This window comes from Thamnophis elegans, chromosome 10 (genome assembly GCF_009769535.1).
Source record: "Thamnophis elegans isolate rThaEle1 chromosome 10, rThaEle1.pri, whole genome shotgun sequence".
NCBI classification, from domain to species: domain Eukaryota; kingdom Metazoa; phylum Chordata; class Lepidosauria; order Squamata; family Colubridae; genus Thamnophis; species Thamnophis elegans.
Window position 1 is genome coordinate 27961258 of NC_045550.1, and position 20221 is coordinate 27981478.

At 39.2% G+C, this 20221-nt stretch overlaps 1 protein-coding gene across 2 annotated transcripts in view; it reads left to right on the forward strand.

The window, feature by feature from the left end:
• The first annotated feature begins 3553 nt into the window (after positions 1–3553).
• LIMS2 (LIM zinc finger domain containing 2) overlaps positions 3554–20221 on the forward strand; it is a 32842-nt gene continuing 16174 nt past the window's right edge. Inside the window, exon 1 of one of the 2 annotated variants that reach the window (XM_032225725.1) lies at positions 3554–3789. In XM_032225725.1, coding sequence (XP_032081616.1) covers positions 3779–3789 — 11 coding nt within the window. In that variant the 5' untranslated portion in view covers positions 3554–3778. The remainder of the gene's footprint in view (positions 3790–20221) is intronic. The other variant, XM_032225726.1, reaches the window with a different exon arrangement.

The window sequence follows — 20221 nt, forward strand, 5'->3', positions numbered from 1 at the left end:
ATACAAAATTTTTCAGAGTTTTATGTAAGGTGTGTGAAGCGAAGTAAAAAATATTTTGGGGGGTCAAGTGGTTCATGTGCCAATTTTTTCTGTGCTGGAACCAAATTCTTTGAGAATGATCATTTCTTTTTAATATAATGTCATTCTCTTCCATCACTGTCCCATTTACATAAGTAATAACAGTACTTGATATATCTGAGCTGCATTCCAAGCAGCAGAGCCATTACTTTTAAGTTCTCCACAATATTCCAGTTGTACTTGGTGTACTGAATTTTTTTATATGTTTCTTTCATGTATGCAGCATAGCCAACAAATACTGAAGGGTCTACATTGCCATTTTGTAAAAACAGATTTTTATAAAACAGTATGAGATTACAGGTTAAATTACAGGTTATTTTCGTGATTAGCAGCCAGAAATCTATAAGACATGCCCAAAAGCGTTCAGGAAGCAAAATCCAATAGAATACTCTTGGCAATGTATTCTTGGATTCAGGCTCTTGGCAATGTTCTATTTTATATTTTCAAATTCCCAAAGCTCATCCCTGAAAAAGAGCTTAAATTTGTAGGACCCCTCAATCCTATATGCTGGATATACATCCATTACAAATTTACTGGTAATGATTTTTTTTAAAAAAATGTAATTGCATTAATACTTAAATTAATAATTTAATAAGTGTTGTTAATATTATTGCATTAACTTTATCTCCTTAATTTTTTGTTATATTCTGACAAAATAGAATGTATGCATAAATCATTTTCTTTGTTTTACCTTGATATGACCAAGATTGACCATGTTTGGTGGAGTACTGCTGAATATTGTTGATGGACCAATAGCAAATCTCCCCTCCCACCCTCCCCTATCTGTGCCCGCTCTCCCCACTTTTTAGTTGCAACCAATATTTTTATTGGTCTTATAGATGTATATTTTTTATGGTTTTATTGCTTTTAATGCTGAAAGTCGCATGGAGCTGCCTCGAAGCGACACAGCCTGCAAACAAATTTAATAAATATATTTTGTAGTAGTGGCTGTTGCACACAATGAACTAAAGTGAGAACCACTAAACTAAAAACATAATAGCTCTATTGTTGTACAGATAGTCCTTGACATACAACCACAATTGAGCCCACAATTTATGTTGCCAAGTGAGACATTTGTTAAGTGAGTTTTGCCCCATTTTACAACTTTTCTTGCCACAGTTAAGTGAATTATTACAGATGTTGAGTTAGTTATACAATACAATACAATACAATACAATACAATACAATACAATACAATACAATAGCAGGGTTGGAAGGGATCTTGGAGTTCTTCTAGTCCAATCCCCTGCCTAGGCAGGAAACCCTACACCACCTCAGACAAATGGCTATCCAACATCTTCTTAAAGACTTCCAGTGTTGGGGCATTCACAACTTCTGGAGGCAAGCTGTTCCACTGATTAATTGTTCTGTCAGGAAATTTCTCCTCGGTTCTAAGTTGCTTCTCTCCTTGATTAGTTTCCACCCATTGCTTCTTGTTCTACCCTCAGGTGCCTTGGAGAATAGTTTGACTCCCTCTTCTTTGTGGCAACCCCTGAGATATTGGAACACTGCTATCATGTCTCTCCTAGTCCTTCTTTTCATTAAACTAGACATACCCAGTTCCTGCAACCGTTCCTCATATGTTTTAGCCTCCAGTCCCCTAATCATCTTTGTCACTCTTCTGTGCACTCTTTCTAGAGTCTCCATATCTTTTTTACATGGTGGTGACCTAAACTGAATGCATTATTCCAAGTGTGGCCTTACCAAGGCATTATAAAGTGGTATTAACACTTCATGTGATCTTGATTCTATGCCTGTGTTTATGTAGCCTAGAACTGTGTTGGCTTTTTTGGCAGCTGCTGCACACTGCTGGTTCATATTTAAATGGTTGTCCACTAGGACTCCAAGATCCCCCTCACAGTTACTACTATTGAGGAAGGTGCTACCTATACTGTACCTGTACATTTTGTTTTTCTTGCCTAAATGTAGAACCTTACACTTTTCACCATTGAATTTCATTTTATTAGATAGTGCCCAATGTTCAAGTTTGTCAAGATCCTTCTGTATCTTAAGCCTGTCTTCTGGAGTGTTGGCTATTCCTGCCAGCTTGGTGTCATCTGCAAATTTGATGAGTTCCCCATTTATTCCCTCATCCAAATCATTGATGAAGATGTTGAAGAGTACTGGGCCTAAAACAGAGCCTTGGGGTACTCCACTGCATACTTCTCTCCATGTAGATGCAGTTCCATTGAGGACTACACGTTGAATGCAGTTGGTCAGCCAGTTACAAATCCATCTGGTGGTGATGCTGTCCAAACCAACTATTTTCCAGTCCTCTGGCAGTTCCCCGGTGCTCCAGGATCTCTGAAAGATATAGTTCAGTGGTTTTGAGATCTCATCTGCCGGTTCCTTCAGAACCCTGGGGTATAATCTGTCTGGTCCTAGTGATTTGAACTCGTCTAGGATAGACAGGTGCTCACTTACCATTTTCTTCCCTATTTCAATTTGTGTTCCTAATCTGATTTTTGTGGTGCTGTTTTTGATAGGTTGGACTGTTTTATCCCTTTGTGTAAAGACAGATGCAAAAAATGAATTAAATAGTTCTGCTTTCTCCCTGTTGCTTGTCACCTTCTTGCCATTTTCTCCTAGCAATGAACCAATTGTTTCCTTAACCCTTTTCTTGTTTTTAACATATTGGAAGGTGGTTTTTTTTGTTATTTTTTACTTAATAAAAAATATTTACTTTACTTTACTTAGCTTTCCTTACTTCATCTTTACAGGCTCGGACTATTTGCTGATATTCTGCCTTAGTTATGTCTCCCTCTTTCCATTTTTTATACTTAACTTTTTTGTCTTTCAATTTGTCAGAGAGTTCTTCATGCAGCCATGCTGGTTTCTTTTGGGAGCTGTTATTTTTCTTCTTCATTAGTATTGTACTAGACTGAGCTTTTGTAATCTCATTTTTCAAAATTTTCCAATTTGCACGATTGTTAAGTGACTTTGCTTGTCAAAAGGTTGCAAAAGGTATCATGGCAGGGCACCCAGGGTACTGCAACCATCATAAATATGAATCAGCTGCCAAGCATCTGAATTTTGATCATGTACCCATGGGGATGCTGCAAGGGTCTTGTAAAAAATGGTCATGTCACTTTTTTCAGTGCCTTTGTGACTTTGAACAGTCACTAAACAAACTGTTATAACTAGAGGACTAACTGTACTTGCCCAGAGTCATGTTTTGTGAGATGGGGAGCTTTACAAATTTATACTGGGATATTAAGAATATTCCTAAAGATGGCAATATGCAATGGCCATAGACACAGAATGAGGCTCATACCGTGGTTTTAATAGGACCTGTTCAAAATAGTCGCTGCTCTAATCCTACAAGCTTATTTAGAGTATCTCCGGAGTAAGAGCAAGCAAGCCATAGCCGTATTGTAGCTGCGGTTTGCTTTCCACCGCCCGGCACTATGAAGTCCCACCGCACAGGACCGCCGCCCTCGCTATTTCATTATTTATTATTTCATTCCCTTTCTAGGAAAAATATGTGCCGGGCCGAGGGGCGGGAGGAAGATCCGGCCGCCTGTCCTGACCTAGAGGGGCGGCCCGCCACGGCAGCCAGCACCGGGCGGAGGACAATAGCAGGCGGGCTGCGGGGCGGCTGCAGTCGGGACCCGGGTGCTCTAGCGCGCTGCTCGTCGCTCTCCCCACGACTCCTGCACCGAAGCTCTCTGGCCAAGAGTACTTTGGACCCCCGGCCGCCATGACGGGCAGGTAAGAGGAGAAACACAGCGAGGTCCCCCGCAGTCGTCTGGAAGCTCCGTTCGGCTTCACTTTCCAGGGCGGGTGATAACGAAACGCCGAAACAGCTTCGGCTCCTTCCTCCACGGGACCGCTCGCGCTCCGCGACCGCTGTCCCGGGTGGTTCAGTCGCTGCCAGGAGTCCCCCTTCGCGGGACTTAAAAAGGAATTGTCGGGTTTTGCAACCTTGATCTTTCGGGGCTTGGGGGTGGGGTGGGGTTGTGAAACATGACTGCTAGCTGGAGAGAAAGCTTCTTTGCCCGTTAACCTTTGTCCTATCACGTATTTACTGAGGGGATGAAGTTTCCCTCTTCTGGCTGAAACCGCTCATTTCTCTTATATGTGATGCGATCATTTTTGCTTTAAGACAGTGTTTCTCAACCTTGGCAACTTGAAGATGTCCGGACTTCGACTCCCAGAATTCCCCAGCTGGCTGGGGAATTCTGGGAGTTGAAGTCCGGACATCTTCAAGTTGCCAAGGTTGAGAAACACTGCTTTAAGAGGCCTTGAAAACCAAACGCTTGTGGTCAACAGCAGATGGCAGCTCCCGACTTTCGCTGATGGCAAAAAGCAAAGGGGGCATCAATCCTGATATGTACTTAGATGAGAGACCATAGGGAAATCCAGTTTTTCAATCCCATACGGGAAATTTTAAAAAATGAAAAATGCCTGAAAAAAGGCAATATACTGCTGCTGTATTCACTGTAATTAAATTAAACAAGTGGAATGTAAAATACACTCGCTACTTGGGGCTGGTTTTCTCTTAAACAATCTTTATGCATGGCTTATTAGTTAATAAACTATTACAGAATAGTGAGATATAGCAAACAGGCACTTTATATAGGGAGAGAGTGAAAGCTTTTATCCTGTTGTTTGACTCTTAAGAAACCTGTTTAAATCTTAGATTTTATTATTTGCCTCTCTGGACCTTTAAAATTATAGATGTTTTTCATCAGATATTGAATTGATTGTATGTTATTGTAAATTTGTGCTAACTTATTATCTATTAAAAAATTTAAATAATAAAATACACTTGGGTAGAGTGAATGCTGTGCAATCGTATGTTGGAAAGAGCAAAGCATTTAATGGCAAAACCAGTAAAAATGCAGAACGTTCAAATAGATTGGTAAAAGAATTTCTCAGGAAAAACCTGTAAATGGAGTTATAAGATTCTGGGCAGATTTTGGACTGATTTTAGTCTGCCTTTATTTGGAGAAACTGTGCTGTAAAGCAGTTCCAAGTTGCATAAAAATACAGGATTGGGAGAGCAGTTACTGTTTCTCTACTGTAAATACAGGTTAAATAAAAATAGTTTATGCACGATTTCTAGCTAACATTATTACCATTCCTTGGAATGGGCTGCTTTTGAAGTCAAATTCCCCTTACTTGTTTTATGAATTTTTTCCCCAACCGTTTATAGATTATTTCCTTTTTATCAAATGGTCCGTAGTACTGTTTCTAATTCATTCTCCAAGGAATTCCTTCTTCTCTTGCTTCTCTTGCAAATGTTGAAGGCTAAAAAGCCTTTCACTTTTCAAGTGGGCAGCTGGGAGGATTTCTTGTACTGTGCTAAGATGAGCTTCCTTCCTTTTGTTTGAGATAAAGACATGCATCCTGAGGAAATCTGCTGTTTGTGTGACATGCAGCTGAGATTTGGAGTTTTGTGAAGGCAATTATATTGTATAATATAATTTCTAGTAAGCAAATATTATAATATTTGCTTACTATTCTGTTGTTGTTGTTATTGGAAAAATAATAATTCTGCATTTTTGTTTTGTTTTGTATAAATACATCAATTCTATCAAAAAATACAAACAATGAAGAAATAGCAAGAATAAATCACGAGAGTCTGAAATGATGAGACTGTTAACCCGATAGTGAACTCTTAGCCTATTTTTTGTGTTTTGAGAGTACAAATTATAGCATTCAGGGTTATTCAGAAAATAATGTTCTGAACATTTCTTTTTTATATGATTAAAAAAAATATTTAATACAAATGTTCATGAACTATTTGGTATAAAATTGAGCTAAATTATAATGAAAACACATAAATACTTACAAGCAAAAAAAGTAAAGATAAAGGTTTCCCCTGTCCAGTCATATCTGACTGTAATCTCCATCTAAGGACTAAGTTTATCTCTGCTCTTAGCTGAAGGGGCCAATATCATCTGAAGATATTTCTGTAGTCATGTGACCAGCATAACTATATATTGAGGCACACAGAACCCTGTTACATTCCCATCGAAGTATAGTATTTATCTACTCTCATTTGCATGCTTTCAAACTCCTAGGTGGGCAGAAACGGGGGCAAGTAATGAGAATTCACCCCATTGGGTATTGAACCTGGGCTATCAGCTATGCAGTTGACAAGCTCAGTGTCCAACTGCTGAGCTATCGTGCCTCTACAAGCAAATAAATAAATGCCTACTGTGTTTCCCCAAAAATAAGACAGGGTCTTATTTTCTTTTGACTCCCAAAATAAGCACTTGGCCTTATTTTTGGGGAGGTCTTATTATTTTTGAGGTGCAGGAGGCAGCGAGTGTGGTCACCTCATAGCTGCTGCTGTGTTGCAATATTTTTGAGGAGGGCTTATTTTCGGGGAAGGCTTTTTTAGCTCATGCACTCAAAAACCCGATTGGGCTTATTATGTGGGGAGGTCTTATTTTCAGAGAAACAGGGTATAATTATAAAATTAGGCTGTTAGGATCTGGATGGGGGTGAACAAACTTGTGCTTAATCCAGATAACACAGAGTGGCTTTGGATGTTGCCCCCGAAGGACTGCTTGGACAGTCCATCCTTAACCCTGGGGGGTGAAAATTTACACCCCTCAGAGAGGGCTCGCAATTTGGGAGTCGTCCTGGATTCGCAGCTGAAACTGGAACATCATCTGCCGGCTGTGACCAGGGGGGCCTTTGCCCAAGTTCATCTGGTGCACCAATTGCAGCCCTATTTGGATCGGGAGGCACTTCAAACGGTCACTCACGCCCTTGTCACCTCGAGGCTGGATTATTGCAACGCGCTCTACATGGGGCTGCCCTTGAAAAGCGTTCAGAGACTGCAGTTAGTTCAGAATGCGGCCGCGTGAGCGATATTGGGTATGCCGAGGTACACCCACGTTACACCTGTTCTCCGTGAGCTGCACTGGCTACCAATTGGTCTCCGGACTCAATTCAAGATGTTGGTTATCACCTTTAAAGCCCTACATGGCTTAGGGCCAGAGTATCTTCGAGACCGCCTGCTGCCACATACCTCCCAGCGGCCAGTAAGATCCCACAGATTGGGCCTCCTTCAGATGCCATCAGCCAGACAGTGTCGGCTGGCAGGCCCTCGGAGGAGAGCCTTCTCTGTGGCTGCTCCGACTCTCTGGAACCAGCTACCCCCGGAGATCCGGACCATACCCACTCTAATGGCCTTCAGGAAAGTTGTAAAAACTTGGCTGTTCCGGCAGGCCTGGGGCTGTTGACCTCACTGTTGAGGTCCAGCCCCAATTAGAATGAATGTATGAGGGTGTTGCTGTTTTTAAACTGTTTCTTTTCTCGTTATGTGTTTTTTTTCCTCTTATTTTTTGTAAGCCGTCCGGAGTCCTTTGGGATTGGGGGCATATAAATATATTTAATAAAATAAAATAAATAAATAAATAAATAAATCTTCATTGTTACTCATTCAGTATTTCAGCCTTTGTTCTGATATAAATTATCACATCTTTTGAAACTAGCTGCCAAAATAATTATGAACCCACAATTAATGGATTATAACAGTAGGGCAGACTAGCAGAATATATAGCATAGATGAATCATTACAAGTCTTATCCTGTGTGATAAATATAACACAATCCTATAAACCAGTGGTTCTCAACCTTCCCAATGCCGCGACCCTTTAATACAGTTCCTCATGTTGTGGTGACCCCCAAGCATAAAATTGGTGTCTCAGTTCCTAAAATCATTGAAAATATGTGTTTTCCGGTGGTCTTAGGCGACCCCTGTGAAAGGGTTGTTCGACCCCTAAAGGGGTCCTGACCCACAGGTTGAGAACCACTGCTATAAACATATAATTGTTCTTATTTGGGGAAACTTGACATTTTCCCAACTTGGATGAATCTTGATCATTTAATAGATGATTGATGAGATTTAAGAGATAAAGGCCGCCTGACATAAGACATGTTATCATGTCTACATATGATAACAGCAAATTAGATAATGAACACTCATAGCATACCAAAGATCTTTCAATTCTAAGTCTGTGAAAACAATTAGTCCAGAAATGGGATAATTTATAAGGCTACTCTGTTGAGCCTTTGGCAATGATTACTTTAAAATGTTATTAGTAATACTGCTACCAACAATCTTAATAAAATTAATAGTTATATAATTATAAGCAGAAACAAATTGGAATAAGGTAAGGTATTAAACTCTAATGTGCAAGCACGCAAAGAGTTATTTTAACAACCTCCCAAAATATAACTATTGATTTTATTAAGATTGTTGGTAGCAGTATTACTAGCTATATACATACATACATACATACATACATACATACATACATACATACATACATACATACATACATACATATATACATACAGAATAAGGAATAATAAATAGTTAAAAATCTCATTTAAAATATGGTAGCAAAAGTTAACAGAACAATAGATAGAGAAGGCCAGGGAGGGCTGGATCACCAAAACAATTAAAACTTCAGAGTTATAATTCCAATTTGTGTAACATGATACTTTTTCCAAAGTGGGTGTAAAGAAAGCAACAACATGAGTCAGTGACCTTCTGAGTCTAGAATTATGGACTGGGAGCAGGGAGGGTTTAGGAATGTAAAATATGTTTCTTTACTGTGCTTCTTGATATTATATTGAAATGTGATTTTTGGAGTGAGTTTCAAAGCCACTTTGCTCCTTTCTAGCATTTTTTTGTTGTTCTAGTCACATGAAATTTTTTAGAGCAAAACTAGTTAAGGATTGCTGAAATTAAAGGATATATTTTTATTATTATCATTGTTATTTACTGATGAAATAACTTCTATTAAAAATCTCATAGCTATATTTTCTGAGATGGCTATAAACAATTATATTGTTTATAATTTATTAAATTAATAATTTATTTATATTATTTCTGTGATTTTGGGGGAGGGAGTTAAGGGGATTTTGAAATAAGGTGTTTTATATTCTCTAAACAAATATAATTCTGAATTCATAACGTTATTAATGGGATGGATTGAAGAGAGAAGGAAAGCAGGCAAGGAATCTGTAAAGTTCTTGAGGAAAAAGTGGTGCATGAGAAGAATGGACGTCACTTCTTTTAATTAGCAAATACAAGAAGACTGTTTTACTGGAAAAACCCATTTCCTGAACCTTGTGAGTTTCTACTTCAGAGTTGCTATTCGGTTATCCTCATGCAGTTTTCTTCCCAGTGGTAAGAACCATGGCTGGTGTGAGACTTCGGGGACTAACATCTTCCAAACTCTATCAACGTCGACAAGACCGCCTGAGTGGCATAGTGTCACTATTGAATGATGAGAAAGAGAGGGCAACTGGGATATTGGGGTAGGTTATTTGGATACCTCCTCAGATTAACAGTTGCTGATATATTTAGAATGTTTGCTATGACTTACTTTGAGGTGAAAAATAAGGAAAGCCAGGTTGGGATTCCTCCCTTTGCTTGAAGGAAGTGCTGCTTTGGCTCTGATAACATCAGTTCTGTATAAAAACAGGAAACCTGCTATGGAAACCTTCATCACTTGAAGTTAAAATAGGTTAGTGTAACTAGCACTGCGTGAATAGACTTAAAAGATATTTCTTAGCTTACTTGGCAACAAGAATCAATTTATATTTTTTTCCATCCAAAATAAGTTTACAATATTCATACTTAGTTTAATTTGTGTGTTTAGCATGCATGATCATACTGCAAGAGAAACAGGAATTTTAATCCTTTAAACCGGGCAAAATTTCCATATTTTCTGTCTTTAAAATATATGAGAATCTCCCTTGTAAAAATATTTAGAAATTGTTTAGTTTTATAAAAATATATTCTTTATGCATAGTTCAGACAAACATGTTTCATTTCTCCATAACGGAGAGTTTGATGCATAGGGAGGCATTTACAGTGAATATTTTAATGGTTGTTTTAAACACATGTGAAACCACTAGATGAGGTCATCAGGAGTTTGGGTGATGGTTGTTATCAAAATGCTAATGATAGCTACATCTGTTCTTACATTTTTTCCCCTAAGGGAATGGGTTTGTCTTCCAGACAAAATATAGTTATTAGTTTAAAATCCCAAATACTTTAAATTTGAGTTGTTTGAAACAATTCCTTTCTCTATATGATCCCCAAAATTAAGATAATCAGGCATCTATTTTGGATGCCTCCAGCTTACCCAGAGATGGTTTAGGAATAAGCTTTTTCTATCATTGCTCCTGAATTATAGGTAGAAAGCAGCCCATGTAGGGGTTGAATCTATTCCCTTAAGAGAGGTTCAAGGAAGCTATAAATACCTGCTTTCAATTTCTTTTAATGATACTTAATAGTTTTACATTTTAATTTGACTTTGACTTTTTTATTATTTCGCTCTGTTTATAGTATTTTTCTTTAAATTTGTTTTGGTTTGGTTTAAATTTTGATGTAACTTTGGTCCAGAGGGATTGGGTGGATTGGAACTGTGGTCTAATACTTATTACACCAGAATATCTTTAAAAGGAGTTCATATAACAAAATGTTATGTCAGTATAACTTTATGGAAATAAAATGTCTGATTCATCTCATTATACAAGGATGAAAAAACTATGCTTACTATGTATCTGTCTTCTACTTAAACTGTAGAAGAGCCTTCCCTATTTTGGACGCTGGACATTGATCTTTTAGCATGCAACACTGTCATATGTATAGCATAAACAAACCTACTTCCTCCCATCAAAGATCAGCTTGCAGAATTCTGAACCATTTACAGCCTGTGAATCATTTTCAAGTCAGCTTCAAGGAAAGCACAAGTTAAGGTGAACATGCTAAGTCACTTTTGTGAGATTATTCCAATTCTCAAAGGGTCGCAACTAGGTTCTCCTTACCTAGTTACATTTAATGTAAGTTAGCACACTTGTATATAGTGATTTTCATTCTCTCAAATATTACCCAGACTCTAGAATCATCTTTGAGGTGGTCTGTTATTGTCTTTGCTACAGTTGCTGAAAATCTAAGTCAATCAGTACTTCCTCCAGCTTGAAGGATAGGGAAAAAAGCAGTCTTCCCTGTCATGGGAATCTCTCTAGTATCCAATTTCTCCCACACAGATTGTCTCGATGGCATCCCTCTAAAAAGCTGCCCTGGTCACTTTTCTTACATCTGCCACTGGTGTAGATATCAATGAACAGGTGTTGCATAGTTCTTTGGCTGGGAAATGCTGATAGGACAGATGTTCTGTGAAATGATATGAACCAGCCTTTATTACAATTTTCAGAGCTTTCCATTTTCTGATCTTCGACCTTTTCTGTATACTTTAAAGGTATATATTGTAAATCAAGCTGGCTGGAAAAAACTACTTTCCGCCATATATTACTTGTAGCTTGGAATATATTATTTGTAGAACAGAAACGTTGGGTTTATTTTTTAAACTCAAAAGAGTAGAAATTGGACAGCCTCTACAGTTGCTACAAAAGTTGCAAGCAGAATCAAATTATTGAGACTGAGATGTATCTATGAAGAATGCATTTTTAGATATTTTTTTCCAATGGATAAATAAAAAGATAGCTCATTTTTTCTAATTAATGTTAGATACATTAAATATATTTTAATATTTTATATATTTGTAAATAGTATTATTTGCAATTCTAAGACATTGTGGTGCTTGTATTTAATAAATTTTATTAAGTGTCTACCCATATTCCAAGATACTTCAAAAATAGAACACTCAGCAATATCTGGCATTTTCATTTTTATTTTAATTACCTGGCATTTTCATTTTTATAGAGTTAACTGTGTGCTTTCTTTAACTTCAATAGAAGAGAATACATGTGGATCAGGGTTAGAGTTCTTGGTACTCTCTGAACGTGTTTATTTACGTAGATATTCAATTACCCAATTAGGTAATATCAGTGTAAGGTTTGCTGCCTGTTTGTATCCCATAAGTTGCCTGTCAGTTTTGGCGGGGATGTAATTTTCTCTTTGACTAGAATATTGTTTTCTGCCTGATTATTTGTCTAGTACTGATCCCTGTTTATATGAATATTGACTGCTGGAGGGGTTATAGTCTTTTTATTTGTTTCTTACTTTTTTGTTTCTTTTGAAAGTTGTGTAAATGTGGTTTATCTCTATATGTCTATTGGTAGCTGATTTGTCTAAATGCCAAACTTCCAGGAATTCTGTAGCATTTTGGGATTTGGCTTAGTCTAAGAGATGCTAATAGTTTTCCAGTTGAAATTATGATTGAGTCCACATGTTGTGAAATTAAGGAGATTTTTTTTTATCATGTCTTCCAAAAGATACCGTAGTTTGTGGATGAGCTCTGCTAGTCTTTTTCCAGGCTGTCCTTGCATTGTAGGATGTAGATGACTCCTGTTTTTTTGTTTTTTGGGCTACTGGGTCATTTTGATTTGCTTAAGATATTTTGAAGGGCTTTCATTGATTTGTATGTTACTGTAATGCCATGTGGTTGCAGTAGTCTGTTTATTATTTGTGATGTGATGTTTTTGATGTATGGGAGTGCAGCGGGTTGTGTGATTTGATACTTTTTGATAAAGTTGTGTGGGTATCCATTTTGTTGGAAAATGTTAACTCCTATCTTACATTTATTAACTCCTAATGTAAGTTATGAAAGCTTGCTGCTGTTCTAAACCAAAGAAATCTTTTACTATTTGACATTTTTAGCATTTTGCAAGTAGGTGGCTATGTGGGATCGTTGAGAAAATCCAGAAATGCTTGTAAATGCTTGTAAGGTTAGAAGGCATAACCTCTGTCAGACAAGATGCAGATTGTGTTTTTTCCCCTCTCACGGAAATTCAAACTTCTGTTCTTGTAATCCGTTAGCATTTAGTTTTCCACATAGTACTCATCTAGAAATGACACTTGTGTCATTAAAATCTCTCTCTCCCATTTTTATTTATTAACACTCTTCTGTTATTTTGGCAGTCCTTGTTTTGAACAGTTGGCATAGAAGTTGAAAGCATCAATAGAATATATCCATAATATTTCTAATATCAGTATAATGTACTTTATTCTAAAGCAACCTGTGTGTCAAACTCAAGGCCCATGGGCCAGATCTGGCATGCAGGGTGTTTAAATCTGGCCTATGGGATCGGCCTGGAAACAGATTACTTGTCAGGTAAAAAAGAAAGCTAAAAGTGGGTGTTTCTGAATGCTTGTAAAGTAAGGTGACCAGATTTTCAGATTGGTAAAGAGGGACACCATTCACCGGGGGGGGGGGGTTGATTAAAAATTTTGTTTTTTGTCAAAAGGTCACAAAAGGCGATTACATGACCCCAGGACACTGAAACCATCATAAACACGAATCTGTTGCCAAACAACAAAAATTGGATCACGTGACCATGAGGATGCTGCAATGGTCGCTAAGTGTGAAAATGGTCGCTGTGTGAAAAATGGTCATCAGTCACTTTTTTCAATGCCATTGTAACTTTGGTCACTAAATGAACTGTTTGAAAGCTAAGGCTAGCTTGCATTTTCAAGAGAGAGAAGCTAAATTCCTAAACACACAAGGAATTTGTCTTTGGTGAATATGCTCTCAGTGTACATAAAGAAAAATAAAATAGAATACATTCATCAAAAATTATTTATTTATTGGCTTCCGGGGGGCGTGGCCTGTTGCCGAGGAGGGCTCCACCGAGCTCCTCAGAGATCTGGTCTGTATATCTAAATAAGATCATAGATAGCACCCCTTTTTGGCTAAGAAAGGGGCAGGGAGGATAGCCCCGTAGGTTAGGATCTAATCGTAAACCACAGCCTTTTTTCTTTTTTGGCTGTGGAAAGAGATTAGTTCCGGCCGAAGCGGAGCTCTTATCTCCAGCCATTTCTTCTCAGCTGCCTTTTTTTTTTTGGCAGCCCCAGACAGGCTAGCCCCCCCCAGGACAAGACAAAGTTTTTTCAAGCTAGAATTGATACGGGCGGGTCCCACCCCTGTGAGATTTATGTTTTCAGTACTATCGTAAATACCAGCACCATTCGTCTTAGAGACTTCTTTGTCTAAATAGACCTCAAAATGGCGTTTTCTCTCCGTGGATGATTGATATACTTAGCCGGTGTTATCTTCCTGCAGACTGCTCCTTAACAAAATAAATTTTTCTTCTTTGGAAATAGAGGGGAGCGAAGCTCTGCTTACTTGCTTATTTATTATGCCACCCAAATCAAAGGAGCGTCTTGCTACAAAAGAATTTAAAGAATCTTCATTGGAAACACAGCCTTTGTCTCCTATGCCTTCTGCTGGGGAACTTTTAACACAGGAATATCTCCTTAAAATGCTTAACGCTTTTAAGAAAGAAATCAGGGAATTTGTATTGGAATTATATGATGATTTAAAATCTAAAGTTAATCAAATGAAGGCGAATACTTTTGCAGCTGTGTCTGCCCTGTCAGATTACTCTGCTGAAATAGAAAACAAATTGGAAAGTCTGGAGAAGGCTAATTTTAATTTGACTACCAATATTCAAATTTTACAAGAAAAAATTAGAAATAACGAAGAACAGCTTATGATGCTAAATTTTAATAGGAAGGCATTTGCAATTAGAGTCAGAGGATTCCGTGAAAAGGAGCAAGAGAATTTAAAACAGACCTTTGCTGAAGCCTTCAGCCATGCGCTGGGAAGCCCGGGACTTAACTTTGATTGGCAGATTCGGAAAATCTATCGCCAGAATTCATTGATAGCGGAACAGCGACAGCTCCCGAGGGACATAATTATACATTTCTCTACAAAAGAATCTAGAAACGCGATTGTGCAAAATTTTCATAATAACAGTCTCCGAGTTGAAGGCCAGGACCTGATTGTTTTCAAAGATATTCCTTTTCAGATGTTGAAGGCAAGAAGGAATTACACCTTTTTAACTAAGGAGCTTAGGAGTCAACAGATTCGATACAGATGGGAGGCCCCTGCCGGTATTACAGTTACATTTGAGAATCAAAGATTTCGTCTTAACTCTGTTTCGGAGGCTCAAGATTTCTATTCTAGGATTCTGAAGGCGGGACTTCCTGACGCGCTTGGAAGAGAGGAGAGACAAGCGGAAGGAGAAAGCAAACGGCTGGCCATGCGGCTGCAAGATGGAGGGGGCAGCCCCTCCTCCCTCGGAGAAGCAGAAGAACGCAGATCGAGAATTTAGATACTTCAAAAGACTTCCTAAAGTTGAGGACTGAATGGGGGTTTGAGACCTCTCTCCGGTAGAAAAAATGGACTAATTTTTATCAGAAGGGAAAGCTGGGTGAAACTACTTTGAGCTAGATTCTAAAGTAACGTTAGCATAAATTTGATAGTGGTTAAAAGAATGCGGAATGATTTATGTTGTTTAAACTTTGTTAGATGGGACTATTTTAAAATAGAAGGTTAACTGACTCTTGCTGAAAGTATTATTTGAAAATGATCCATGCTATTTAACTTTTATTTGAAGGGAAAGTTGGTTGTTATAGTTCTGAGTTACTTTTTAAATAAACGCTAGTATAAATTTGATAGTGGTAAATATTAGACAAGCAAGAGATGAGGGTAAAATGCATGTGGAATGAACTACGTTATTTGTGGTAAATACCAGACAAGCAAGGGAAGAGGGCAAAATCTACGTTGTTTAAAGCTTATCAGAACAGGAAGCCGCTTGGGAAGATAACTGTAAAAAGAATGCGGAATGATTTATGTTGTTTAAACTTTGTTAGAAGCGACTACCTTAAAATAGAAGGTTAACTGACTCTTGCTGAAAGTATTATTGGAATACGTGGAATGATTCATGCTACAAATCGCTCTGAGCTATATTTTAAACAAATGTTAGTATAAATTTGATAGTGGTAAATATCAGACAAGTGGGGGATGAGGGTAAAATGCATGTGGAATGAACTAAGTTATTTAAATTCTACTAGAAGGGGAAGTCGGTGGGAATTATCTTAAGATAGAAATTGATTCCTGTGTAAAGTAATATCTGATCTATGCTGCTTAACTTTACTAAGAAGGGGAAATCTGGTTAGATTATTTTGAATTACGGTTTGAAAAAGGGGTAAAGAAAGATCATTTACGTTGTTTAAATTTTACTAGAAGGGAAAGTTTGATTACTTGTCTGTAAAGTTATATTTGAATATATGGCAGGAACTATGCTGCTTAAATCTTATTGGAAGGGATCATGAGGTTTAGGAAGGGAACGGGAGAGTCTACAGAAGATCGGGGTAAATAGCAAAGAAGTAAGAGACGAGAATAAAATATAGATAGAATGATTTATACTATTTAAGCATAGATAAAGATGGGGGGCTGAGATCAACACAAAGAGTGGTTTCTTTTTTTTTTTTTTTTTTTATATATATTACTTTTATTTTTTAATCCATATGTATACAAGATATTTTAGATAGAAGGTAGTGCCAGGTGTGGGCCCTGGGAAGCCGGGAGGATTAGGGATGGGGATTGTGGGGGGTGGGGTGGGGGGGGTTAACATAGTTTTAATAAGAACAAGAATGTATTTATATACGGTGGTTCCCTTTTTTTTTTTTTTAATTATTATTATTATCTTTTTTTTTCCTTGGTTCATTTTACATTTATTAGATCAAACAACACTCGAATAAAGGCATACACCAAGGAGGGAGGTAGAGGGAAGGAAGAGGGAGGAGTAAGGAAGGAGTAAGGGGAATGTAAGGAGTAAGGGGAATGTAAGGAGGGTGTCTGGGGAGTAAGGGGAGAAGGAAGGTTTGAGGGGAAAGGGAAGTAGGAGGGGAGTGTTAGAGGGAGAAAGGAAAGTTGGAGGGGGTAGATGGGGTGTATGGAGGATGCAAGGGTTAGGTGGGGTTGTGAATGATGAGTTGTGTTTCCTTTTTATTTGTTCGTTTTATTCCTTTTTTCTTTTTTTTTCTTCTTTTCTTATAGTAAATACCCTGTGTATAAATGATTGCAAATGGAATGTGAAAAAAAAAAATTGAAAATTGAATAAAATATTTTATATAAAAAATTATTTATTTATTATTTATTTATTATTAAAATTTATATACCGACCAATCCCGAAGGACTCCGGGCGGATTACAAAAAAGAAAAAGAGAAAGAAAAAAATAAGAAAAAAGACAGTTTAAAATCACAAAACCACATGCATTCATTCTAATCGGGGCTGGACCTCAACAATGAGGTCAACAGCCCCAGGCCTGCCGGAACAGCCAGGTTTTTACAGCTTTCCTGAAGGCCATGAGAGTGGGTATGGTCCGGATCTCTGGGGGTAGCTGATTCCAGAGAGTCGGAGCAGCCACAGAGAAGGCTCTCCTCCGGGGGCCCGCCAGCCGACACTGTCTGGCTGACGGCATCTGAAGGAGACCCAATCTGTGGGATCTTACTGGCCGCTGGGAGGTATGTGGCAGTAGGCGGTCTCGAAGGTACGCTGGCCCTAAGCCATGTAGGGCTTTAAAGGTAATAACCAACACCTTGAATTGCGTCTGGAGACCAATTGGTAGCCAGTGCAGCTTGCAGAGGACAGGTGTAACGTGGGTGTACCTTGGTACACCCAATATCGCTCACATGGACGCATTCTGGACTAACTGCAGTCTCCGAACGCTTTTCAAGGGCAGCCCCATGTAGAGCGCGTTGCAATAATCCAGCCTTGAGGTGACAAGGGCATGAGTAACCGTTTGAAGTGCCTCCCGATCCAAATAGGGCCGCAATTGGTGCACCAGGCGAACCTGGGCAAAGCCCCCCCTGGTCACAGCCGACAGATGATGTTCCAGTGTCAGCTGCGAATCCAGGAGGACCCCCAAATTGCGAGCCCTCTCATAAACTACAACACTTAGTGATAGTCACTAAAGCCTGGAGGATTGCTCCCTCTGTGCTTCTTTAAAACAGTATATGTTAGAATAGAATAACAGAGTTGGAAGGCACCTTGGAGATCTTCTAGTCCAACCCCCTGCTTAGGAAGGAAACCCTACACCATTTCAGACAAATGGTTATCCAACATCTTTTTAAAAACTTCCAGTGTTGGAACGTTCACAACTTCTCTCCTTGATTAGTTTCCACCCATTGCTTCTTGTTCTACCCTCATGAGCCTTGGAGAATAGTTTGACTCCCTCTTCTTTGTGGCAACCCCTGAGATATTGGAACATTGCTATCATGTCTCTCCTAGTCCTTCTTTTCATTAAACTAGACATACCTAGTTCCAGAAACAGTTCCTCATATGTTTTGGCCTCCAGTCCCCTAATCATCTTTGTGGCTCTTCTGACTTGTGACTGTTTTTCTCCTTTATGACCACTGCACCATCCTCATGACCACATGGTCAAAATTTGCTTGGCACTTGGCATGTGTTCATGATAGTTGCAGTATCCAGGATTATGCAATCACCATTTGTCACTTTCCCAGCTGGTTTCCAACAAGCAAAGTAACCGGGAAAAGCCAAACTTGCTTAATGACTGCATGGTTCACTTAACAATTGCAGTGACTCACTTAACAACTGTGGAAAGAAAGGTCATGAAATGAGGAACTGTCTTGCTTTGCAATGGAAATTTTAGGGTCAATTGTAAATCGAGATCTAGCTGTACAGTATATGGAAATAATCCCAGTCCCTTAAAATTGAAGTGTGCTTGCCTTGCATTCTAAACAACAAAATATCCAACCATTTTTTTCTTAAATATTTTAAGCAAATGTTGTACAAAATCTCCCAATGCAATAAGCTTAACACTGTATCCTGAAGTGTTGGAATATAAAAACTGTCTCGTTCACATAGTATGTGAAAATAGCAATGAATTTAAATGTATGAATTTAAAACTAAGTTTGGAGCTATTGTTTATTAGCCAATGTTGCACTCTATTTTATACAAAATGCTTCCGTATCAGAAAACACACATGTTCTTCTATTCCAGACACCTGTAATGACCCCAAAGGACAGCTATTTGTCTATGACCTTCTATAACAAATTCATGGCTTTATACAGAGATACAATAATATCAACACCCAACTCTGCTCACTGGGTAGTTTCAGATAACTGCTATTTGAGGAGAAGTTTTAGAAGTTACTTGCAATCTTGTGGCGAGTTTGCAGTTTAATCTGCTAGTTTTGCAAAAGGAGAAACTACACAGCCGTAAAAATTATTCCTGTTGCTCAATGCAGCTGTGCTGAGCTGCTTTCCTGGCACGATTTGGAAGATATTTGGTCACAGTAAATTAAATATGAATAAGAGAGCCAGTTTGCCTAGTAGTGGTTCAGGCACCAGACATGAAATCAGGAGTTTCTAGTCCCATTTTAGGCATGAAAACCTGCTTGGATGAAATGAGGCCAGTCACTCTTTTTTTCCCTTCTTTCCTTCCTTCCTTCCTCCTTTCCTTCCTTCTTTTCCTTCCTTCCTTCTTTCCTTCCCTCTTTCTTTCCTTTCCTTCCTTCTTTCCTTCCTTCTTTCCTTCCTTCCCTAACTTTCTTCCTCGGCCCCCTTTCTCTGTTGTGGGGAGTCAGAAGGAGCATTTGATCTGCTCACCGCCTTAAAAGTGGGATTTTTTTTAAATGGTTTTTTTTTAAGTGATTTCAGCCAGGATGCCTTTAGTACTCACCCCATCCATCCTCCCATCCTCCTTCCAAAAGATTGATCTAAAAAGCCAGCGATCCACGCCCGCTTCTCCAGCGTTCCTGATTCAGGGGCAGAGTCTGAGACAGGTGCCTGGGCACGCCCTGTTCCCCCCTCAAGGCTTCGCGTTAAAGCCAAAAAGGACCTCCACAGAGATGACTCTGGGAAGGCAGGGCAGGGACGGGACCCTGGAGAGCAGCTTTCACCTACAGTCTTGGGGGGCGGGTGTGTTTGCAACCCTGCCCTGCTTGGCGCCCCTCGTTGCTTGAAATGGGGTGCTCCATTTGGGGGGGATGCAGGAGGTCCAAATAAGAGGCGGGCTCAGCCTCCACTGGGATGGAGCAGGCAGAAGGAAAGGCAAGAGTGGGGGGATGGGACTTCGCTGGCGGTTGCAAAGCAGCCTTCCCCTGATTGCCTTCCCCCAACACCCCTCAACCCTTTCAAAAGCCACCCCCATCGCCAGCCTCTCCCAACCGGATCCCCGCCTGCCTCCTGTTGGCTCACCCGGACCAGGTTGCTAACAGTGGGCTTGCATGGCATGGCTGCAGGGAGAGCGGCGCCCAAGAGAAGCAGGCAAAAAAAAAAACTTCCGACAGCTGAGATGCTTGGCCCGGGACCGAGCCTCCTCCTTGCTGTGCTGCCGCCACCGGAAAGCCGTCGCTCTCCCTGCAGAAAAACGCCGTGCGTCGGCAT